At 36.0% G+C, this 25,850-nt stretch overlaps 2 protein-coding genes across 3 annotated transcripts; one reads left to right on the top strand and one right to left on the bottom strand.

Annotated features, from left to right (window-relative positions):
* The first annotated feature begins 6,144 nt into the window (after positions 1 to 6,144).
* LOC140772560 (eukaryotic translation initiation factor 4E-1-like) lies at positions 6,145 to 14,453 on the top strand. The gene is made up of 5 exons (XM_073114691.1): positions 6,145 to 6,530; positions 8,334 to 8,499; positions 8,583 to 8,708; positions 13,927 to 13,992; positions 14,076 to 14,453. Exons 1-5 carry the CDS (start codon positions 6,271 to 6,273, stop codon positions 14,121 to 14,123), a joined length of 666 nt encoding a protein of 221 aa, XP_072970792.1. The 5' UTR covers positions 6,145 to 6,270; the 3' UTR covers positions 14,124 to 14,453.
* Positions 14,454 to 16,421: 1,968 nt separating this feature from the next.
* On the bottom strand, positions 16,422 to 25,459 carry LOC140772688 (uncharacterized). Of its 2 annotated transcripts, none has more exons than XM_073114876.1 (5): positions 25,271 to 25,459; positions 22,862 to 22,997; positions 18,385 to 18,525; positions 18,175 to 18,296; positions 16,422 to 16,827 (listed from the first exon to the last, which is right to left on the bottom strand). In XM_073114876.1, the coding sequence occupies exons 1-5, from the start codon at positions 25,312 to 25,314 to the stop codon at positions 16,662 to 16,664; spliced, it is 609 nt and encodes a 202-aa protein (XP_072970977.1). In that variant the 5' UTR covers positions 25,315 to 25,459; the 3' UTR covers positions 16,422 to 16,661. The 2 variants fall into 2 exon arrangements, with proteins under 2 accessions (XP_072970977.1, XP_072970978.1); XM_073114877.1 differs by having other exon boundaries at positions 18,385 to 18,522; positions 25,271 to 25,455.
* Between the last annotated feature and the right edge of the window lie 391 nt (positions 25,460 to 25,850).

Raw genomic sequence — 25,850 nt, 5'->3', positions numbered from 1 at the left:
ACGAATTCCATGATAATATATCTCGATTTTGTAAATACATAGAATTTTAGAATGTTATTTTAATGTAATTTAACCGAGTCATTTGGCGTTGAGCTATTTTTCCACCGGACCTCTGCTTCAATATTGTCACCATAGTAGAGTTTAACCACCAAGTTCGGGATGGATTGGTTTGATTTCTCTATGCCTAGGACACCTAAATATCGAACCATGAACGAAGAAAGGCATAAGAGAAAAGCATATTGGCTAGTGATTGTGAGGCCCCAATTCTTAACCGGAAGGGACACCAAAGGCCTCTACCCTTCCATCCCTTGGATAGATAGGGAGGTAGGGTAGAGCTTTTGGTTTTTCTTTTCATGTTATCAAACAATTGAACAATGAAAATAGATGACGAGTGCTTGATCAATTTAATCAGGTCGTGTAGGAATAAGGTTCAAATCTCTCAGTCTGTTAGGATGCCTTAGCTACATACATCACTACACTTCCATTTGACACCTATTGTAATGATAAACGACACGTCTTATCATGACCTTATCTTGGATTCTCAATACTTTTGTCGCTCCATCCCCTTAGGGACAGAGAACTTGTCACTTTCTCAACTGTGCTATCGGAGGCTCTAAAGAAGTTGGAATAGGAGAGCACTCCTCTTGGGGTGGGCTTACTACTTAGATGCTTTCAGCATTTATTTGCTCTGCACTTGGCTACCCAACATTTCCCATGGGCACGATAACTGGTACACTAGAGGTGTGTCCTTCTTAGTCCTCTCGTACTAGGGAAAGGTCCTCTCAATGCTCTAACGCCCGCACCAGATATGGACCGAACTGTCACGATGTTTTGAACCCAGCTCACGTTTTTAAAGGGTGAACAGCCCAACCCTTGGAACATACTATAGCCTTAGGTGGCGAAGAGCCGATATCGAGGTACCAAACCTTCTCGGCAATGTGAACTCTTGGGGAAGATCAGCCTATTATCCCTAGAGCAACTTTTATTCGTTAAGTGACGGCCCTTCCACTTAGCATCGTTGGATCACTAAGGTCGACTTTTGTCCCTACTCGACGGGTGTGTCTTGCAGTCAAACTCCCTTTTGCCTTTGCACTCGAGGGCTAATCTCCGTCTAGCCTAAGGAACCCTAAGACTATCCCTTAACCCGTAGATCCTGACACAAGGTTAGAATTCTAGCTCTTCCAAAGTGGTATTGCACTAATGGCTCATCCCCCAGAAGGGGTCCTTCTTCACCTTCCTCCTAAGTTGCGCAAGAAAGGCCCAAATCCTAGTAAAGCTTCATCGGGTCTTTCTATCTAGGTGTAGGTAGTCTACATCTTCACATACTTGTCTATTTCATCGAATCTCTCTCCGAGACAGTGCCCAGATTGCTACGCCTTTCATGCTGGTCAAAACTTACCCAATAAGGAATTTTGCTACCTTCGGACCGTTATAGTTATGGCCACCGTTCACCGGGGCTTCAGTCACTAGCTACCCTGTCATCAAGTCACCAACTTTCTTAAAATTGTGGCCCCTATACCTGATCTTACAACTTTGCAAAGACTTGTGTTTTTGGTAAATAGTCACCCAAGCCTAGTCACTTTGACCCCTTTTGTGAGGCGTGCCCTTCTCTCGAAGTTACGGGGCTATTTTGTCGAGTTCCTTAGAGAGAGTTATCTTGCGCCCCTACGTATTCTCTATCTACCTACTTGTGTCGATTTCAAGTACAGGTTTCTTTTTGTTGAAGGTTGTTTGAGCTTTTCCTAGGGTGGGTTACTTTAGCGCCGTAGCGCTTGGTACTCGGACATCAGCTCAAGGCATTTTCGCTACCCCTTCTTACCTTGAAAAAATAAGGTCACCTTGCATCATTGAACTGATAACCATCTTTCGGCCTAGCCTCCTCCATCCCTCGAAACCAATAAGGGGTAGTATAGGAATATTCACCTGTTATCCATCGACTACACCTTTTGGGCTGATCTTAGGCCTGACTCACCCTCCATGAACGAACCTTGTGGAGGAACTCTTTGATTTTCGGGGCATTGGATTCTCACCAATGTTTGCGTTGCTCAAGCTGACATTCTCACTTTCGTTTTGTCGACCCTCACTTTCACGGTTGTTGCGCTCTAAGTGATACACTTAGTTATAGCCTTTTCTTATTATATTAGTTATTTATTTTTATTAAAATAAAATTTCTGTAGGTCGCGTTAGAACGTGGTTGGGGGCGCGCTCGAATGCCTTTGCGAATGCCTACATCAGGTTCACAAAAATAGAAACGTGAAATGCGAGTTTGAACGCGGTTGGGTGCGTTCGGACGCCTGCATCGCGTTCGCATTGACAACGAACGCCTTTTGTGCGTTCGAACCCAATTGGGTGCATTTGAACGCGATCGGCGGGAATCCTCTAAAATTAGGGTTAATAATTATTATTTTGGCTTATTGGCTGGTCTCTATAAATGTGTGGATGACAGTCAAAATTATTATGCTATTAGAATATTGGTTTCTTCCCTCTCTATCTTCTCTCTAGTCTCTCTATCCTAATCTCCCTCCTCCCTCTTCACCAACCTACCACCTCTACCGTTAGTAAAGTCTCTCCTAACTTCTAATCTCTCTCATATCAAGTCTTTCATCTTCCTTGGGATCTCGACCACTTCTTTCCCTTGATTTTTATCACTTAAACAACATCAACCATCCACCCTCATCTCCATTATCATTCATAACCCTAACATCCACTCCTCCCAGCACCACCACCATTATCCGCACTATATCATATTTTTGTTCCACTTGTAGTTCGAATATGTGAACGAAGTAAATACAGAAAAGTAGATCAGGGAGATACGGATCGATCCCACTTGGTCTCATAATTTTTTGACTATGGAAAAATATTTTCTCTCAATTGCGCGGACTGCTTCCTGTAATAAATCTAGATCTTGAAGGAATCGTTCTGTAGTCTATCACTAAGGAGGAATGCTCTCTTACCGATGCATTTTTATATCCTACAGCTTCAGCAGATTGCTTAGCCCCATTCATCTTTGACGCAAGAGCACTCGATCAGTGAGCTACCATGCACTCTTTAGAGGGTGGCAGCTTCTAGGTAAACCTCTTGGCTATCTCTGCACCCATACCTCCTTTATCACTAAGCGACCATTTAGGGGCCTTAGCTAGTGATCTGGGCTATTTCCCTTTCGACGATGAAGCTTATCCCCTATCATCTCATTGGCCGATCTTGACCCTTGTTCTTTTTGGTTCATATCTAGTATTCAGAGTTTACCTTGATTGGTACTACTCTCACTGCTGGCACCAAAATATTGCTTTACCCCTAGATGTCCGATCAACTGTTGCATCTCAATGCATTTCGGGGAGAAGCAGGTAGCTCTCGGTTCTAGTGGCATTTCACCTCTAACCACAACTCATCCCCTGATTCTTCAACATCAGTTAGTTCGGACCTCCATTTAGTTTCCCCCAAGCTTCATCATGGTCATGGATAGATCACCCAGGTTCGGGTCTATAAGTAGTGACAATCGCCCTATGAAGACTCGCTTTCGCTCTGGCTCTAGTGGGTTCCCTTAAACAAGCCACTGCCTATGAGTCATCGGCTCATTCTTTAATAGGCATGTGGAATCTCATGTGAATTAGCAAGGACCACCTTGCAAGGCTAATACTCCTGGGTGATCAACAGCGAAGTAGTACCGTGAGGGAAAGGTGAAAAGAACCCCATAAGGGAGTGAAATAGAACATGAAATTGTGAGCTCCCAAGCAGTGGGGGGGGGAGAAAGTGATCTTTGACCGCATGTCCTCTAATAGTTCTTTGATAGCACTTGCTCCTGTCAAGATTTCTCGATTTCGAAACATCTCAAAGCTTGGGGTAGTTAAAAAAGGTGGAATGCTGTATTTTCGGGATTGGGTTTCATATTCGAATGAACCTCATAATCATAAGAAAGTAGGTTTTTTAGCTATGGGCCTAGTAAAAGAGAAATCGAGATAGGTTCCTATAGGATTAAATTCCCCCCTATAAAATCAGACGTGAAGGTTTCCTCTCATCCCGCTTAAGTAGTTAAATGAAATAAAAAAGGAGTTTTTTCTTATTTTAAACTTTGTTTGATAAAAACCTACAAAGAGCTACTCCTTACTCAAGTTCCTAGTGAGAAGCAACCTTTTATCGATACATTTTTTTTTTACTTTCATTTTATGAATTATTTATGACAAAATGAAAATAAGAAATATTGAGTAGTCTATTCCCTGATGACTTTTATTAAAGAAATACTTTCTAATTTATAATGGATTTATTTGCCTATATATTATTCCATTCAATCTTTTAGGTCTCTACTCACCTCGATGATTATGTTATGATGTCCTTTGAAGCATATATGCGACATATAGACTTTTGTAACCATGCTATATTTACTTGCTTAAATAGAATTTTTCTCTAAAATAATGGAATGTCTAATTCTACAAAAAAAATCTTTTTTCACGAGGTATAATTAGCTATTCCTATTTATCTGTTACGGAATCAACTATGGATCAATTCCCCTTTCATTTGGAATGAATATACCCATAATTTTGAGTTTCATGTTATTTCTCCCAAAACACATGTTAGAGATGGGGGCATCCCTATTGAATTGAATGGGATAACAGTTTCTCAATTGGAATTTGTAAAATAAAATTTTTGATCAAAACACACATCACAGTATACTAGGCCTGAGTTTATCTAAAAGATTCATCATATAACTAGGAAGACCTTTACGAAGCCTTACTTATTCAGGGGAGAGAGTGGAGCCTCAAGAAGCACTCTTGAAAGGAAGATCCTTGGCCCTTCTTTCAAATACCACACATGAGTCACTGGACATGCGAGTTTGATGCATCCCTTTTGATATCTTTGTATTCGAGAATCAATAAATTCACAAAATTTTGGGCCTTCTTTTTCAGCTCCGATCACTCGATAATTTCCACAAGCATAAATTCCACTTTTTATCTGTCCAGAGATTCTTTCGCAAAATAATCCATATTTTTCTAGTTTATTGGTTTTATAATAAAAAGTATAGGGTTTTGTCACCTCTCCCACTATCTCCCCATTAGGGAGGATTTTGTTGGCCTAAGCCTTTATTTGTTGAGGAGAAACTAGTCCAATTCAAAGTTGTTGATGTTTATACTGGTCGATCATAGAATAGAAATGATGATTAATTCAAATCAAGCTTCCTTCCTATTAATCTAGAAGTTCTTTTCAGATACAAGGAAATGATTCGATTTTAGAGCCAAAGATCGTAGTTCTCAAACGAGCAATCAAAACGATTTTGGAGCATCTTCGGGCTTAGTTACTCTTCCTCCAATGATGGTAGCACTAAGTACTTTTTGACAAGCTCTAATATGATCAGATTTATAAGTAAGCATCTCTTGTAAAATATGAGCAACACCAAATCCCTCTAGAGCCCAAACTTCCATTTCTCTTGCTCGTCGTCCCCCTTGCTTAGCCCTTCCTCTAATGGGTTGTTGTGTAACAAGTGCATAATGTCCACTAGAACGGCCATAGATTTTATCAGCAACTTGATTAATTAATTTTAGGATACAGGACTTTCCTATTAGAACAAGCTATTCAAAAGGATCTCCTATTCTTCTATCAAATATTCTACTTTTTCCTAGATAACATCTATGATTGGATTGAAAATGGCATAAGCTTCAGGCAATTTGGCAAAGAAAAAACTACTCTGAATAAAACTCTATAGACTCTGAAACTATGTATATAAATTACCAGAATATTTATCTCTGGATTCTGTGACAATATTTATCAATTTCATAAATACATTCATAGATTATGAGAATATTATTTAGGGAGCTAATAGTGTAATAAACACTTGATTATTTATATTATTTGGAGGTATTTTACAAGACCTTATGTTGGGCCATATAAGTTTATATTTATGAGAATCTCTTTCTTCTTATATTTATGTTGGGCCATATAAGTTTATTATTTCTTTAGTAGTTTCCATTTATATTTATACCATCTTTTCACAATAAATGATAGTTGTATGTCTTGCTTAAAAGATACGAGGGTATTATAGTCATCTTACATATAAAATGTATAAATTGGAATGGGTAAAATAAAATGGTCGGGGTGCAAAAAAGAAAACATATTGTGAAGGTATCAATTTGCCCTCCTTTATTCATTTCCGGCTTTTTCTTCTTCGTGCAAAATAGCGGTGCTTTCTAATACCTCCTTTACCTCTCACGTTTCGGCGGCCCGGGGTTCTCCGTCTTCCTTGATCCGGCGGCGGGAGGAAGGAAGAAATCGTGAACTCACATGGCGGAGGAGGCGGTGACGGCGGTGAGGCCATCGGAGGAGGAAAAGGGAAGAGAACAAGAAACCGAGAACTTGGAAGAATTGGAGGAGGGCGAGATCGAGGACGACGAGCCAAGCAGAAGGGTAGGCGGGGACTCGCACCCCTTGGAATACTCGTGGACGTTCTGGTTCGACAATCCCACTTCCAAAAATAGGCAGGCCGCGTGGGGCAGTTCGATCCGACCCATCCACACCTTCTCCACCATCGAGGATTTCTGGAGGTGATATTTCCTTTTATCCCTCTCCTTTGATTTAATTCAATTGTTGTAGGATTAGATTGATGTAGTAAGAACTGCAGGTGGTGGAAATTTTCGTTTTCTTTAATCCCTCGAGGAGATTATTGTTGGATTATATGATTTAATTTTAAACATATGAGATTTGGGAATTCTAGGAAGAGATGGTGATGATTGTTATGTTAATTTTGCACTACTTTTAAATATTTTATCTATGAATCCCTAAATAGGTTGCCTTTGTTCTATTTCTGTAATGGGGTACTACTAGATTACTGGATTGATTTGAAAAAAGCTTCTAATTTGTTAATTTTTATTTGATTACTTTGTTCAATAATTCTGTTCGGGAGTATCTATGGACCTTGTACAGAAGTTCGTTTGTCATAAGTTTAGTTCTTAAATCATGGGACTATGATACTAAAATTAGAGGCATGTGCATAGTATCAGGTACCAAGATTGCTAGTGATCTACAGGATGGTCTAAATCTTGGACATTTTAAGGCAATGAATTTTCTCCTCTCTTGTTGAACTCTTAGTTTTTCTCACTTCTTTGATTGCATTTCTAGGTAAGCTTTTGTAGGTCAGAGTTGTAAGATGGTTAATTGGTTTCCTCCATGAAAAGGATTTTATCTCATGCACAGTGAACAACTGCATTATGTCATTTGATTTTTAGGTGGTTCGGATCCATCAATATTAACTAATAGTACCTTTGACACAAATTATGACTTTTGGTAAAGGCTCTGTCAAAACTCAAAAGTCAACACGAATTCTGTATAAGCTTGTTTTTTTATTCATGCCCACAAAATAATATCTTCTTTTCCTCTTCTAATCCTCTCTCTCTGGAATTGTTTTCCGCCAGACTAGAATATGACCTTTAGTATTAATATTAGCCTATTAGGTTTACAATTGTGGCAATTCTACTTTTTGGGAATTTTTCTTTCAAAGAATTGATTATGTATTGAGAATTAGACTGCATAATTGACACTAAAACCTTTTTGCTTATTACAATTGTCATTGCATTCTTTAAAATATTCAGGGAATATTCCTAATAGATGGCTGCTAAAGTTAACATATATAGCTAAGACTAAAATGCTCTGCTCTCTTTATGGAAGTTTATAGTTTTACTTATGCACTTTCAAGAATATAGATGATATTCTGTTATTTGGACCCTGAGTTCGATCCTCTTGGACTATGATATTTGTTAGCATTAGATAATATACAACTTGCTCAAATGATTTATTCAAGCGTCAAATGGGCATTTTCACCATCCTGATAAAATTTTAACTGCAGTTAGCTATATTCAGTTGATGAGATGAATGCCCATTGATTTCAAAGGAAAATTGGATAGATTAAGGACTGTAGTGGATATTGTGACATTTGAAACATTTCAATGGCAAGTAAATAAAAAATCCCTAGTAATTGAATAAATATTGACAAGTTGGTTGCCTAGTCCAATTTGTATCTAACCAAATGAACTAATAAACTAAAGTTTTAAGTTTATTTCAACTAGTGATTATATCGGATCTTCTAGACAGATGCATAACACTTATAATTTCTTGTCTGTCTTAGACTTGGTTTGTTGATTTCAGAGGATGTGATAATGTTAGTTCATGATTGTTTTGGTTGTATGAATGCACCTTATGATTTTTATATTTTATGTGCTTTAATTCATTCTCACAGAATCTTTGTATGTGATATTTTAATGGTTTCCCTACATTTGTGTTGTCTAGCTTACAGGCATCTTGTCCATCCGGTTATACTTGCATTAATTAGACATTATCTTCTACAATTACAGTCTTTACAATAATATTAAGCAACCTAGCAAGTTGGCTTCTGGCGCGGACTTTCATTGCTTCAAGCACAAGGTTGAGCCAAAATGGGAAGACCCAATTTGTGCAAATGGAGGTAAATGGACAATCAGCTGTGTGAGAGGAAGGGCAGACACATTATGGTTGCATACTGTAAGTATTTTGCTCCCAATGAAATCTATTGATTGTTTGTTTTATGTTATTGTTCTTTTCTTATCTAAATAATTTTCTAATAGTTACTGGCGATGATTGGTGAGCAATTTGACTATGGCGATGAAATTTGTGGAGCAGTGGTTAGTGTACGTGGGAAGCAAGACAAAATAGGTTTGTGGACGAAAAATGCTGCCAATGAAGCTGCTCAGGTACAAGTAACACTAGTGTTCACTGAATTAGTAAACAATAAGTTGAGAATCTATTTATAGTTTGTGAGTTAAAATATTTGAATTATGTAAAAGCAAAATATTACATGCTTTCTTGATCTTTTAAGTTTTTAACTACTTATCAAGAGGCTAGATAGTAGAAGCTATCTCAATGAATTTGCAATAATGCATTTAAATCAATAAGCTACACATGAGGATGTGGCAAAATAGTAGGTAGATACTCATCGTTGATATGTAAGAAGCCTCAAACAACATCTCATGACATTGGATTAGTTGTTGAATAATGCATATGCACAGAGTGTCTCGATCTTGACAACATCATCACCCTGCAAACTTGTCCTAGATGATGTTAATGACTTAATACCATAGGATAGACCTTCCAAAGTCTTCCTTTGTATAGGATATCAGAATTGCCACGGATCCCACTTTTGGTCAATCTCGAGATGGATCAGTCGAAACGGATCCTAACTCGAAACTAGCCAAGTGACTAATTTTGGTTTGAGATCAACCAAATTTAGCTGTATCAACCGATTCATTTCAATTATATTAGCTGTATTAACGAAAACTTGGCCGAAATTGGTCAAAATGGATTTTTTAAAAAAGATTTTTATTGGATCTAAATAGATATGACTTGGGAACATCAATAATTGATGTCCCTAACTACCTTCTTTTCAAGTTTTAAGCTTTTACTTTATCTCTCACACACACTGATTCATCCCACTTTACTGACCTCATTTACCAGTCGATCCAACAAGCTCTTCTAGCTACTAGTGAACTCAAGCAAGTAAATTTTTTTTTTTCATTTCTCCTTCGTTCGCTCTGTGTTGTGGTTCTTAATTTAGGTGTATAGCGAACATGATTAAACCACTTCAAATTGTATCAATTTCTGTTTATGTTTTAGGAAAATAAGATAGTTTCTGGTAGGTGGATGCGAACGCAAATAGATGGCATTCAAACGCAGTGTTCGAATGCCTGAGTTATGTTCGCACATACAGAGAATAGGTTTCGGCCATTCGAATTCCTGATTTTGCGTTCGTACATACAGAGATTTGTTTTGGGGCATTCGAACATGATTGGAGTGCGTTCGAACATGATTGGAGTGCGTTCAAATGTGCGATAAATAAATTGAGTCGTAATAGGATTTTTTTAGGGTTTTTGGATGATTTGCTAGCCTCTAAATATGTGAAAAAGTGACCTCTTTGTATTATTGATTATTGAAACATATTTTTCATCTAGGTTTGAGCCAACTTCTTCCTCTTTCCAATCTCTCAGAATCCAACTCGAGCTCTCGTCTATGGCTGAGATTAATCTTCCGTCGCTTCTCCCTCCTTCCTTAGTGACCAACCATACCTAGAAGCTTCCTTCTTTCACCTCTTCTTGTTTAGGCACTAACCCATCAACCATACCCATCATCATATTTTATAACCCTAACCACATAATCCACGTCTATCCTGCCACCTCCTGACCTTTGGTCATTATTTCCTTCATAACTTTCGATCTACTAACTAAATCAACGAGATTCCGGTTGCATTGAATTTTTAACTCTCAGAGGAACAACATATCTAAATTCTTAGATCGTTCCAATAGTTGGATCAATCCCTATTGTCTTTGTGAGTTCCGTGCTGAGTTCTGTCCAAATTAACAAATTAGATAGACAATCATCTTCACCAAAGGCTATTGTAACACTTTGACTCCCACTTTTTCATTATTGCCAAGACAACGGTGAAGAGAGATAGAGATTTCTCTCTTCATTTTACTTCTACAACAGTAATTCATGAGCATAATAGTTTATCAGATCTAGCTCGAAATTCATTATGATTTTGAGTGAGTACTTTTTTCAGTTTCTAGGCTTTATATTTGATTAGTTTTTATTTTCTAATTTTTCAGTTATTTTTTAAATATTAGAAATTTCTTACATTTTTAAGTAATATTTAGAATTTTACATAATTAAAAAATAGTCTGATTTGATACGGCGGCTAATACATATTGTTTTTTTCAGGCCGCCAATTCTGATCCCAAGTTTGAGAACTTTGGGATAGGCTTTTTTTCATCTTTCTAGGATTGAAATAGTGATAAACACTTTTAGGCTTGCCATTGTTACAATCTGATCATGTGGGTTAAGTTGGGTCAAGTCGAGTCGAATCTATTTATCTTTTAATTGATTCATATTTATGTAAGCCTTTAAGGTAAGTTTAGCTAAGTCATGTAAGCTACTAAGACAAGTTTAATTAAGTCATGTAAACTACTAAGACAAGTTTAATTAAGTCATGTAAGCCATTAAGGTAAGTTTAATTAAGTCATGCAAGCCTTTAAGGTAAATCCTAGTTTGAATTATAAAAGCTTTTAGGATTAAGTTCGAGTAATACTTATTGTACCTGACCTCTATGTATAAAGAGGCTGGGTTTCTTTGTTTATTCATCTAATCATCCAAGCATTGAGAGTTAATTGAATTTAATTATTTTTTTAGTATTATATTTACTGTTTTTATTGTAGCCGTTAGATTGTCTTTATTTTCATAGGAGTAGATCGTAACTGTAGAACCCTTCTAAGAACCTAAACTCTAGCCATCACCTTCTTTCAGCAGCCACCCTACCATATGGCCGTCCACCACTACCCTTAGCCGTCCGCCACCCTCAAACAATTATGTTTCTTCCTGTTATAGTAGGTCCGACTTAGTAAGGGCATATCTTTTGTTCTCTAAATTGGTAACATGCCACCAGAAATATACCTCTTATTTGATCAATTTTTTTTCTTTACCCAGCTTGGAACAATGAAGAAGAGAGAAATATAGCACAATGGTGTAAGAGTCAGCATGGATTTAATTAAAGAGACTCTTCCCTCCAATAATAATTTACCTTTCCGCACTTACCTTTTTCCAATTTTCTCAATGATAGGAACTCCTTTCTTTACTTACCATCATGAAGTGGTAAGCTCAAGCATTTAGTTGGACCTCTTCTGACAATTAAATGGATCTACTAATTTTCTTCCCCCTTCTTCATTTAGCCCTACATACATAGCACTATATGCTAAAATTTATCTCAGATAGAGATTTCTTGAAAATAGTGCAGAAGCCATCTCAAAACTGGACTCTCTTTTTCATGAACCTTTAACAACAGTAAAGTATCATTTGCATATAAATTCAACACTCCAATTTTAATCTGCTCCTTTCCCATATCTATATTCCATCCTTTTCTAGTTTTCTTCTTCACATTATTTAGCAGTCAAGTCATCTTCAACAAAGACAAATAACAAATGAGACAATCAATGGATCTCCCTTATTAGTCCTTTTTTTACATACAAAATAATTACCTAAAACCCCATTCACATTTATTGGAAAGTTTCATGTTCTCAATATTTCATAACCCATGCTACCCATTTTAAACTGAGTTCTCCCAGACCAAAATCTCCTTCAACTACTCCAATTCACCTTATCTCATAGGCCTTCTCAAAATTTAATTTGAGTAATAATATTATGTCAATTGCATGATGTTTTGATCTACTTTCGAAGAGTTCCACTAATTGTTACAATACAAAGGTTTGCTACATGATGATCATTGTGTAAAGCACAATCTCAATATGTACCGTTTTAAATGTAAACTATTTTTTTTTAAACATATTTTCCACCAAAAGCTTTTTAAAATATCGTCTTTGTTACTTTATTCTTTAAAATATCATAATTGCTACTGAAATCTTGACACTTCTAGAATTGCTATTATGGTTAGTTTTTGACAGAATATTCATAGAAATATTCCTAATAGATGGTTTTTAAAGTTAATACATATATGTAAATGACTAAAATACCCTTTTTTAATATTTAATGTAAAGGAAAATCAAGGATGGTCATGTTGATTGCCACTGGCACTCTTACAGATGTTTTTGGGGTCTTCAGCATGACAATCTTTAAAATTTTTATTTGAATATATGTATTAAAGTCAATATTAGAGTCTTCTATACTTAGATTTTTTTTTATAAATGACCTATTATATGTATATATATATATATATATATATATATATATATATATATATATATATAGTCCAGTAGAAATATTATTTAACATATAATACGATTAAATACTTTTATTAATTGACAATAGTTCAATAATTAAACTAATACCTAGTTGAACGTAGTTAATCTAACGTGTTTCTATATGAATTTTGACCCAAGTTGAATGGATTTGATGTATTTATTTCAGATTTTTTTTTTTAAAATTTGGGGGAAATCTAATCATGCTGAAAGTTTAGCTAAAAATTATAAAATTTGGGTTAAAATCAACTCATATGGAGTAATCTAATATGTTTCTATATCAATTTTAACTCAATTTGAATGAAGAGATACTAATTTTGAATTTTTTTTAAATTTAGGGAGATTTTTTGCATAAATTAAAATTTTCTTTTGATTCCTACATTTTAAAGACTTTTTCATATATCTAGCACCAAAATGGTAGATCTATACAAAAAGATCCTTACAAAAGATAAATCTAGCAAAATTGATCTAGATCTATCATTTGTCCACTGTTAATTAGTTTTTAAAGTGTAAAAAGAAATAAGAAAATAAAATCGTGTCGATTGACACGGGTTTGCATAAGGCTATGTCGGTTCGCTACGCTTCCTGGCATGGGGTTGTGCCACGGTAGAACTTGTGCCGGGTGTTGATACTCTATCGAAATGGCCATCCTTGTGTAAAATATTTATCACTAATTTTTTCTAGCAAAAAATAGAATTTTCTTTTCTTGTATTATGATACTAGGTAATAGATAACTTTTGAATCATTTTAAACAATTTATATAGGGACAAAGTAATTTTTGACATTTTTCTTAATCTAATTCGAATTTTAACCCTGATTAAATATATTAAATGACGAAGTGACATTTTTGAAAGAGCTCAATAATTTATTTGGCAATAATACTATTTTGTATAATGTCATGACAATTATGATATTCTGAAAGTTTTCGGTGGCAATTATGTAAACATTCCAAATATTTTGCCAAATCATTATTAAGAGTTATAATTTAGGGACGAGTGAAAAGATGAGAAAGATTGCAGAGATAGGTATAGCTGTAGGGTGGAGAGTGATTGCTATAATAAGAGCGCCAGACAAAACATTGGGAGGCAATGGTTATTTAATTGAACTTGGAGTTTGTGTTGTTATATCTTTTTTATATATTTCAAGAACTTATTTTATATATTTTTTATATCAGGTAAGCATTGGGAGGCAATGGAAGGAACTTCTGGATTATAATGACGTGATTGGTTTCATTGTTCATGTAAGCACTGCTCACTGATCCTGGATTGCATATAGATTGGTCATTCATTACTGGTTCTCCTAATGTTCTTCTATTTTTTGCAGGAGGATGCCAAGAAGGATAAAGTTCCTAAGAACCGTTATACTGTGTGATCTTTTGTCAAGTATTCTGGTTAAAAGGCCACATATATAGTGAACTGTTCTTGGATGTAATGAGTTGTGACACTCTTTTGATAGGATCATTACTTTTTGGCATCAAACTGTACCCTCTAACTGAAAAAGAAGATTAATCTTTGTAGTTCCTGCTACTAAGATCACTTTTTACCTTTCATTAGACGAGCCACTACCTTTAAATGGTGGCCTCTTTGTATTATCTTCCAGTATGGGGTTTTCACTTTGATTGTAGACTTGCCACCATCCTGTGCTATAACTTGGGTCACAGCTATACATGACACAATGGAAGACACGTATTTTTTCTGTTTCTGATCTTGCTATTTCAAAATCTTTATAGTTGACAGTTCTATTGTATCATACAACCTTACAATACATGTGGCGAATGTACCAATTGGGTTATGTTGGCTTTGTGATGGGTTGGATAACCTTATGTCTGTATACCTATTTGCATTAGCAGTACATATCAATGCTTTAATCTTGGGTCTTGCTTGGAATTGGCTTGGATCAGAAACCCTCATCTGCTCTCATTATACGTCTGCGATAAATTTAGAGTCAATAAGGAATGTCTCAGGTGTGTATCATGTCTGAGCCAGTTTTTAGTGTGCTTGGATCAGTCAAGTCTGCTTGGACCAAAATCTTCGCTACTGCTGAGATTTTAAATTAATGAGAGATAGCTTCGTTTTTTCGGGGCGTCAAGCTTCTGCTGAATGTAAGAACGGTTTGTTGATGTGGAGTTATATAATTGCATAAATGGCTTGTTGGTTTGTTAGTGGTTAATAGTTGAAGATGCTAGTACTATGAATATGATTGTGCAAATGTAAGCGGTTCTAATACTTGTCTGATTGAACTCCAGTCATCATGATCAAAAGATGCAGTACTATTATTACATGAATCTTTTTCATAATGGAGTGCTAGCATATCACGGAATTATCCTATGGATACGACGTCTACATTCATTTATCATTACCACTGTTTAAAGATCCTACCACCTATAATAGATTTCCCTCCCACACCTTTGAGAACGAGATCTTGTTCCCATATTCGCCAAAGACCTGCGAGCTCAGAGTCAATCCTGAGACGTGAAGGAAGAGACGATCGTTTTAAAGATGAATTAAGGGGTTCACAATTTCAACGCCCTCCTACAAAACCCTTCTTGCTCTGGTGTGCAACCTACCAGTCGTGATGAGCGAGCCAAAGGAACACCTTAGACCTTCATTTGGACAGAAGTGTTTTCAGATAATGTTGGTGTCTCTCTCGCTCTCCGTCCTAAAAAGGTTTAATAAGGTTGTAGCAAGAGTTAAATGTAAAAGGTTCCATTGGCAAAGGGCCAAGTAATGTGGTCCCTCTGGTCATCAAGAGAGGAGGAGCACACTCTTTCAGATTATGTTGGGGTCTTGCATGTCTGGGGATCGAGAAGAAGGATCACAAGGCCTCACGAATCCAAATAACAAAGATCCTCTCGAATAGTCCACTACTTCTTCCCTGCCGTGTGTGGACTATTTTGATAAAACTATCAAGAGAAATTTTCTTTATGTGCTAACATTAGTAGGACAGTGTCTAGATAAAACTATCAAGAGAAAATAGATGAGAAAGATAACACATGTAGTAGTTTGCAGGAGTCAGATGATCATTAATAAATTTCATACAATTTCTATAGCACAGATTTTTAAGTAGGAATTAAATTTGACAAACTTTTATTGAAACTCAGAACCCTAGAAACCGGCTAGTAACTGCAAATTCACAAACTATTTCCTCTGGAATGAAGCTGATGCACCACCATAATTAAAATTTTCACCAGAGTTGCCAAAGGCTGGGCTCTGATGGATTATTGACTTATTCAGCGTCATGCAAAGTTAAATAAATACAAGGCTAGAAGCCATTACGATAGGATGAGATGAAACTGTTGGTCTCTTTCATCAGACAAATGGAGAATCAAAACCCTAACACTTAAGCCTTCTGTCTAGAGTTTTCATCTGTGCACAAACCACTATAAGAATGCTAGTGGGTCAATTTCACCAAATTGATCAAAACCATCTCATTGATCTCTAGAACCTGACTAAGATAATAAAGGAAGCAAACCAATAGATACAATGGAGGACAGCAACTTTTATAGAGTTTGAATGCATTGACCAGAACAAGTCTCGCTATTCAATTTTTATAGATATATAACAAAAATTTGACAAGCTCAACTAACAGGAGATGATTGTCTAATGACATCATTCAAACTGATAAATGAGAATGCCATGAAAAAGCCATCACAGAATATTCAAAGCTAAATGGATGAGCAAGGGCATATATACTGCTTAGCAGAAAGTACAACATAGTCATCGGCAACTGATAAGAAGAAATGGAAAAGAAAAAAGTTTTAAGATAAATAAACTTGAAGGTTTGTGTTCTATGAGACTTACAAGGATCAGTTATACATGTTTTCACCGTTGTATAGAAATAAAAGTATGTGAACTTGTGATTTATGTAATAACATAGACTTCAAGAATATCTCTTGAGAGAAGGAGACATTCAGAAGCTATGTGGCTGATTATTGTCAACTCTTCTTTGGAAAAGAAATGACCCAATTAAAACGGCAATCCCTGTTATTGCAATGGTAAATAATAACCGCTTCGGTGAAGGATCACGATCTTGTCTTCCTGGTGCACGTTCTTCTTGTTCGGATATTCTCCTATCCCTTCAAATAAGTGCAAGTGCATGGTAAGTTCAAATGCTTGAGGTGTTTTTATAGCAATGCATCACTATTTTATTTTATTTCAAATCGATCATATATGAGTACTGCAGATAACGATCACAAGGATTGACAAAAACATAAAACAATTATATTTAAAAGGGGATCTCTTAAAAATAGTGTTTAACAAAAGAAGTTTCAAATGACACTGTAATACATGGATTGCACATCCATTATTCTGAATGGAAATAATCATCTAACAAGGCATCCTAACAGGGTGAAGAATCTGATCACATATTTAATGCAAAAGTGTTATAGCCAAAAGTTCAAACCCTTTCTCTTATATGTTTTGATAAAAAATGTATAACGAGTCGGGACAGGACCGGTCTAAAACCAGTAAACCACAGCAAAAAATAATGGCAAAATGGCTAGTTTTCATTCTTCAACAGTGGGTCATGTCATCATGGTCCAGATGAAACTCCAAGTTTGACTAAATAGCAAAGAAGTTTTTTAAGTCAAACAATCTCGAGTCTAAAATGGATTCAAAATCTGGGAAAGTTAGTACTTTGTCACTACAGTATGAGAGTTAGCAAAAGAAATCCCGTCCCTCTAAAAGCCAGTCTCTTTTCCAATCCCTGTCAAAGTCATTCTTTCTGGCTAGTCAGTTTGGATTTGTCACTGAGAGCCCAGTAAAAGTAATTAACCATTGTAACTTCCCAATCCGGATTTGCCATAATGGAAAAGTCCATGCTCCTCCTAAAATTAGTTACACGTTTCATAGCTAGTAGAGTGACAATAAAGATTCATTACACCCATATATATCTTCCACATAGTCTTCGTTGGTATCCTTGTATCCATGTCCACAGAAAGGTTTTGGAGATAGCAGGTATTGTGCCATCAGTTGGTGAAAAAAAATAACAGCTTGTATTGGTGATCCATAATTTACAAATAAGAATAGTTTGAGTATTATTGCTAAGATTAGTTGCTACCTCCATAATCTTCTTTAGTTATAGCTGTTGAAATCAATGATCAATCAAATCAAATCATATATGCATGCATTCATTATCTGAAGCTAGGCAGGCAGGAGGTGGGAGATTCAAAAAGGAGAAGAAATCTTTAAATGAGGGAATAGAAAAAATTGTAATTGATAGAGAGAAAAAAAAACATTAAGTTGAAAATACTGCTGTATTACCCCCTAAAGCATTATCAGAACTTTGTGTGACAAGAAAGTAAACTCAATTATATATGTGTCTAAACAAAAAAGTAGGAGTCTAGATATGTCATCTAAACCAAAATTTTAGCAAAGTAAAGATATCTTATTAGCTAATAAATAAAGGACCTCAAATAGAGTACCTTGAAGAGACTGCAGTATCATTTGAGTTGCCATGAAACTGGATTTCATGTTCAATTTGTTCGCGGAGCCTAACATATTTGTTACATACATGACAATATTCTGTTCGGTTTCCGCATATTTCCTGAATATTTAGTGACCACAGAGATTTCAGCCAGACGCATTTCATGTAATTCTACAGAGTATCTGGTCCAGAGTAAATTATATGATACCTGATGCTTAAAGAGATCAACTGAGGGTAATGGAAACTCACAATATTGACAAGTAACAATCCTCTGTGAGCATTTTTCACCTTTATGAAGAGGCCAGCTCTCACGTTCCACCGTCTCATTGCAAAGCGAACAATTCACCTGCTTGCTCACAAATACAAGGACCACAAGAGTCAAAAATTAATTTCATGACGATGATTCATGAAATCAAATATCCAAAATAAGCCAATGTTATGACAAAATAACATTTTTAAAATTGTAAAGGCACAAATTTTTGATACGATATGTCAAAATCAAAAAAAAAAAAAAAAAATTTAGGGGTTGAGAGAGGAGGGTGCACGTGCTCTGCACGTGCAGCCCCTCCCCTCTCCCTCTCCGGCTCGCAACGAGGCGCAGGGCAGAATCGCGCCTAATCCAAATCAGATTAGATTAGGATTTTTTCTTAATCTATAAATTAAAACCCTAATCTCTTCTCTCTCTCGGCTTAACCATCTCAGCCCTTTTCTTCCTCCCCTCTTTCGCTTTCTTCTTCCTCACCGTTGGAGTCGTCGCTATGGGATCGGCCTGCCGGAGCGCCGTCGGAGCCATCGAAGACTACCACGCAACTCGTTGGTGGTGATTTTTAGCACGTGAGCTAGGGATTTGAGATTCAGTTGTCTTGCCTAGACACAGGTGAGTGGGTTCACTCACATATTTATTTTATTATATTTTGTATCTTTGTCATACTATATTAATTTTCTGTGTGCAAATTATTTATTTCACCCTTACGTGTAAAAATTTAATTGTTATATTTTCTGTGTGCATTTAATTATTATATTCAGTGCATCACTATACTTCGTGCAAATATTGAAAGTTGTGAAAAGAAAAATGAGACTAGTATTGGTACGACTTAGAGAACAGTCTCGGTATAAATCACTTGCGATTTTTCGTGGTGACTCAAGTCTATCCGGAGGTCCAGGGGAAAGTCCTAAATTAGATCACTGCGGTGACTTTCTTAGGTGACTCTGGCGGGGTTAGGGAATAGTCCTAGGATGAATAAGAAAATTTTCTAGGTGACTCTAACTTCTCTCAACGGTTAGAGGAAAAGACAGAGTGTGTTGATCATAGGGTGATACCATCTGATGACTCTAACCGAATCAGCTACGAAGAAAAGTCCCAAGCGTTATCTCGAGGTGACTTCTAGTTGATGTGGATCCACAGGGTTTAGACCCATTGAGATATATGACGGTATAAATAAAAAGATGTTAATATGTTGAAACCGTGCAAGGTTACAAGTTGTGACTCTCTCTATTGTTATCATTGTTATTATTTAGAGAGCATGCTTATTGCAAAATTTTCATGGATATTATTGTTTTTAGTTTAATCTTTTTCAGCATTAATATAATGTAAAATTTATTTGGTTTTCGAGTGGATTCCACTCACTGAGTTATAGTTGTTGGCTCATAGATTTTATTTTTTTGTATTTGTTTATCTATCTCTAGTAATAGTCAGCGGGGCGACTGAGCGAGATGTACCTGGACTCCACCTCCACTTAGGATTCACCTATTTACTTTTTCGCACTTTTAGATTTTATGCTTTAGATTAGAAGTTTTATTTATTTAGTTTAGAGACTCAAAAACATTAACATTGTTTTATCTTTATTGCAATTAGTTTTAAAATTTAATAAAGCACATTTTCATTTTATTTATTTATTTTGCCATCGTACACGTAGAGAGTATTAATAAGGCTTTGTGTATCTCAAGCATATTGAGATGCATGGCCGGTTATGATTCCTATTTTGGGTCGTGACATGATCTCCCCTTTAGGCTAAGGTTTGATCTCTTCCAATTCTCAGATCTGGACTGATTCTGACACGGAACTTTGTAAATAGATTCCGAAAGATACCGCTGTCGGATCGGCGTGAAATTTGGATATGTTGTAGCCCCGGAAAAGAGCTTTCCAACAAATCTAGTTTCAGGCGAATCGAACATGGGGATCTTGAGATATCGTTCGATTAGTGGTTGAACGTCAGGATGGTCTGTTTAGGATCCGTGGATGGAGGCACGAGATCCTAGGTGATGGTGGTTGGTGGTAGACCGACGTTAATGGGGTGGCACTGGTGAAAAGTGGTGGTGGAAGGGTTATGGTTAATGGAAGGGTTAGGGCAAGTGTTGGATAGATTGGAAGAAGGGGGAGGAGAGGGCTGCCCCTAAGGGTCTAAGGTGATTGGCCGGTCGAGGGAGGTTAGAAGCAGCGTCGCCAGGGATTGAGAGAACGGGAGCGCAGAAGACGAAGGCAAGACAAAACTTAATTCTTCAATAATCAATAATGACTTCTGATTGCCATCCACATCCTTTTAAAAGCTAATCAACAACTCAAAATTAACCCTAAACAATACAATTTCACTGACCGCGTTCGAACGCACTAAGTTCGCTCTTCTCTGGAATTGCGAACGCGATGCAGGCGTTCGAACGCGCTGCAGGCGTTCAAACGCGTGATCGAACGCGCCTGTTTCCCACTTCTCTGGATTTGCGAACGCGATGCAGGCGTTCACAGTGCGTTCGAACGCACAATGCACACTTTTCACCCACGTTCACAACCCCGTTTGAACTCACTCCACCAGCGTTCGAACACAACTTACAGAAAACTTATTTTCATGAAAATTAAACACTGAAACAAGAAACAAAGACACTTCTAAAGTGAATCCATACTCGAGACGACATCGGTGAAGTCTGAATCGTATCAATTTCCTATAATAAGCTTAATCAGATTCAGAAAGTGTAGATTCTTGATTACAGACATAGCACAGGCCAAGTATTTAACATCAAAAATGTCATAAAAGATCGCTTAGAGAAACTGTCCAACAAGACTGTAACAAAACTATTTAAGTATTCCTAATAAGGTCAATGTTGTTGCCCAAACAAGAAGAGGCCTTTTTGTTCCTTTTCCTTTCCATGTAGGAACTAATTGGAATACTTTAGGTCACAGACCTCTTGACGCTTCAACTAATTCATCCAAAACAGTAAACAAAATCCTCCTTTTGTACATCCAACCTGAAACACTAAATTTTTATAATAAAACTAAGAAAGGTTCAGCAAAGCAAACTAAATTGGGAATCATATCAAATATTTTTCTTTTTTGTAGCGAGAGGCTCTATTTCTTTGTGCTGACTACAGCACAGTGCAGTGTTAGGCACCAAATTTGGAGAAGTTCCTTAGCTCTTAAATTCTTGATTTCATATTAGCATGATCTCTAAATTTGTAATGAGAGTATAGAAGGTGAGAAAAATGTGGAAACAACTTTGAGAATCTCCTTTTTAACTTTCCACAGGTTTTTGGAAGAAGAAAATGGGCCTTTCCTCCAATTCTAAAAGCATATGTCCAGTACATCCCTTTAATGGAACTAAATTCCTAAAAGATAATTCTCCAGGCTTCACCAATAAAGGGTGATCAAGGTGGTCGGGAACTAATAATTGTGAATAGTCACTTTGTTCAGGATAATCTCCAACACAACCTCCTCCAGGAGACTAGGACTTAAATCATAATTATATTATCAGGACCCTAAACCATGTTGTCTATTGACTAAAGCAACAACCTTATGCTCTATGAAGCATGGATATGGAAATACATACCTCATATATTTAAGTCTACACATATATATAAGTGTGCTTGTGTAGTTATATATTCTTAATTGAGGAATCATATATTATTGTTGCATATGATAGTTTATGTACATAAATGTCCAGTTTATCCATTAAAAGAACTAACATTTATAACAAAGGTCTAATATATTTCTATTACTAAGGTGTAAAAAAGAAAAACAAGCGAATTCAATCTATAAATGCTTAATTTGAACATCTCTTACAGATCAAAGTGATTATTGCTAGTTTACTACTATGTTCTCTTTAATGTCAGCTTTCTGCGCACATCCTCATAATATACATAAACAACAGAATATTGCTAGAAATACAACTCTCTGTATGAAGTTGGGGAAATTACAGTTCAGAATTCTCAAGTAACTACTCCTTTTCCACATCCTTGCTAATACATAAACTAAACTTCACTAAAAGTGTTCCTTTATCAAAAACAGTGAGCCTTGGATTTTTACCTGAGTATGCAATTAAATCAGCAATACAGACTACATGACCATAAATTGCTCAAGCATAAAAACCATTCTGAGATGATTCTGTAAGATTAATTGCACATTATGTAAAGCCTTTCTCTCATCTATTTTACATATTATTGCTGAGAAATACATATGATAGAAAAAAGGCAATCAATCTGACTTCCCAATACCTTGCCATGATCACATGAACAAAAAGTGAAGTCCTATTAATGGAACATGAAAAATAAATGAATTTTTAATAAAACTATTAAAATAGGATTACATGAAAGTATTTGTAAAACTGTTATTTATTTTTGAAAAAAAAGAATTGTCTAGAGCATGCATACGATGTAGATACTTAAAATACAATATGCAGCAGGATAGATCAGCACTATACCGGAGTATGACTTTCATCATAATGTTCATCAATATGCTTTCTTGGAACCATATCTCCACAGAATGAACATTTTTGAAGATTGCGGGAGCAATGTGCATAATGCAAATCAATGTTTGAAGCAGGGATATCTCTCTCGCTGAGAATAACAAAATCATTAATGGCACCAGAAGAATCAGATATTAAAAATGGCTTCTTCAGACCAAAATATTTATTAGATTATACTATTACATCATCATTGAATTGCACAAGAACCTCTAGAGGGAAAATAAGAACGAATGTAAGAGATTATGGGCTTGGATGAAGGTTGAATTCTATTACAAATAGTTACAATTATATGAAGAACAAAAAAATGTTCTACAATAGACCTTACTTATCCAGCTCTAGAATCTAGACAAATATATCTTGTCCTTTTCACTATTGGCATTGATAAACTAGATCAACCGGTTGATAAAAAAATAAATAATATAGCCCAGTTGCAGTTAGAGAAAATATGAAGGTAAATTCTAGATTCCATATTTATTATACAAAACATTTAGAGACCTTTATGATATTCTTCAGGACTTCTCTTAAGAGGGTGATTACATTAGATTTTAGCTTCAGTGACTGCCAAACTTTAAGGACTCAGGTGGGTACAATTATGCACCATTGCTCATGTCATTATGTAAACATTATACACTAAAAGCAATCAAAAATCATTCCCATTGCTATCGGGATAAGGTGAGGATGGGGATGGGGATGGAGATGAGGGTAGATATACAAACCTTATTCTAAATAACTGATGAGGTTATTTACATGATTTTGATGAATTGGTACTAGTTTCTCTTGGATCTAAAATGAAAGCTTCATAGCCGATAATATTTCCAAATTTAAGACTTGACCACATTGCTCTTACTTTCTCATGGTCCTTTCGTCCCAGACATATTTCACTTGTCTATAAGTCAGTAATGTCAATAAACATTTCAGTAAATCATGAAATATCAACTATATGAAAGAAACCAATTCAGATTCATTTGATATCCCTTAGTTTGAGTGTATTATTGAAATTACAATCAATATATCACAAATGGGCTTAAAAGTATCTTTCCCTCCAAATTAGATTCGACCACCTATTGTCTCAATCTACAGTATGATTGAACTACATGTGATCACATACAAGAGTTGGTATCCAAAGTACAAGGATTTTCCAGCTGATCTAAAAAATTTAGCTTGCAAGCAACATCTCCGCATGACTGATTTTTCAGTTGATTTCCAGTCAATCAGCATGAACAAGGGTGATAGGCACACTCATGCCAATGTGACACTAGCAACTTGGTCATATATCAAGTTATATTTACCCTGTATGAGTTATCTCATGCTTATTCAGCACATCACTTCATCGTTTTTTATGCAAAGCTGGTTTTCCATGTCTTACAGTAGTGGTTGGGAATGGACTCATCCATACTTAAACAGAGGAATAGAAGAAAAAGGGTTTAAGTATGACCCATCACAATCTGAATGTTCTGGTAAACAAGAACAGGAAAAGAAATGGGATAAGCCTTTAGTTCAGAAGAATTGAAACCTAAATTCCTCAGATGTTAAATAAAAGAATACCTCTGATAAATGACACCCCTAGTCAGACATAACCATGGCTAGATCACAATGACTTAACTCAAAGATAACTTGAAGGAGATGTGTTCTGTCAATGAACATTAAACTTTACAATGATCAGATAGTATTTGCATTTGGGGAAAATAAAAAATCCTACAGGATGATCCTCACAAACAGCTAGCTGTATTATAGGAGTCTAAAACCTATGATGACTAAAAGACGTTGGAAATAATCAATGGTATAATGTCTTACCATAGTCTAAGGGAAAATATAACTTCACTTTTTAAATCTAAAAGAAGGTCATAGTCACTTTCAAGCTTTATGAAACCAAAAGGAGATAATCCTTGTTCACCTATCTATTGATCATTTACTTTCTTATTATTCCGTTAACTTCCTAAACATTTTATTGCTACTTATGTATCTTCATCTAGCTAACAATGATAACATTCGAATTAGGTCTTCATGTGATGATGATCAATTTAAACAATTGGACCTGAACCAAATAATAACCTGGGCCAAGAGAATAAACTAACTAGGATTTACAATTCAGAATCATATATCACAATTCCTTGCCAGTTTTAGCAATTCTTTCACGATCAACTTTAACTAACTCGACACCTCATTGTTTCTAATAACCATAGATGGCAACCCTTAATCAACCCGAAATCATAGAAATTTCTACAAAATTCAAGATCAACAGAAATCCTAGAGGCCGCAGTATTTCATCATAAAGTCAAAAATCGGAAGCTAATCCTAATCGTAATCCGAGAAACATAGATTCTTGAAGAAATCGAAGCCTGTGAGGCAAATAAGAGAAATCACCAGTGGCCGCATGTGGTTGTGACCGACTCCGAGGTGGTCGCCATGAAACGAATCAAACGATCCCTCGAGAGAGAAGAGGAGAATAAATTTTGGAGTAGAACACGAGAAACGTCTCAGGCTTTGGTGAGGTGAGAGACTTGCAACGAGAGAAAAAAAATGCGAGATACAGGCCGATCTCCTACTAAAGTTGGAGGTTTTGACTATTGTCTCATAATAAAATTGTGTGTATTTTTTAAAACCTCTCAAAAATTGTCTAAATCTTAGGAAAATAATCTCTAAATCGTTAAACTTCTTTCTAAGACTAACTAAGTAATTTTCCTACTAATTTTTATATTTTTGTATAACCTGTTTACGGAGTAGTAGCTCTGTTGACATGGAAAAATATACTTAGTTTCGTATTTAAGTTTGGTTTAGAAGAAAAAAGACTCCCTAATAAAGTTGTCCTTCTCCTAACTCGGGTTTTTGGCGCTTTATGCGCTATATATTCATTGGGGGACAAAAGAAAAAGTTAATGGATTATGCTGTGCTGGACGGTTGGGATAAGTTTGGAAGGAGGTAGCTGTGGAGGTTCGGTTGGGAG

Source organism: Typha angustifolia, chromosome 12, assembly GCF_048772165.1.
Source record: "Typha angustifolia cultivar Huaian chromosome 12, ASM4877216v1, whole genome shotgun sequence".
NCBI lineage: Eukaryota > Viridiplantae > Streptophyta > Magnoliopsida > Poales > Typhaceae > Typha > Typha angustifolia.
The sequence above is the reverse complement of the archived record's forward strand: the minus strand, read 5'-3'. Positions and strand labels throughout refer to the sequence as shown.

Coding starts and splice junctions, on each gene's coding strand:
- LOC140772688 (XM_073114876.1), bottom strand. CDS start 25,314: ATGGCGACCACCTCGGAGTCGGTCACAACCACATGCGGCCACTG. Junction 18,526..22,861: donor ATGATGAAAGTCATACTCCG/GTATAGTGCTGA, acceptor TTTGTGAGCAAG/CAGGTGAATTGTTCGCTTTG. Junction 16,828..18,174: donor GATACTGCAGTCTCTTCAAG/GTACTCTATTTG, acceptor ACTTATTTGAAG/GGATAGGAGAATATCCGAAC.
- LOC140772560 (XM_073114691.1), top strand. CDS start 6,271: ATGGCGGAGGAGGCGGTGACGGCGGTGAGGCCATCGGAGGAGGAAAAG. Junction 6,531..8,333: donor ACCATCGAGGATTTCTGGAG/GTGATATTTCCT, acceptor CTACAATTACAG/TCTTTACAATAATATTAAGC. Junction 13,993..14,075: donor TGATTGGTTTCATTGTTCAT/GTAAGCACTGCT, acceptor TATTTTTTGCAG/GAGGATGCCAAGAAGGATAA.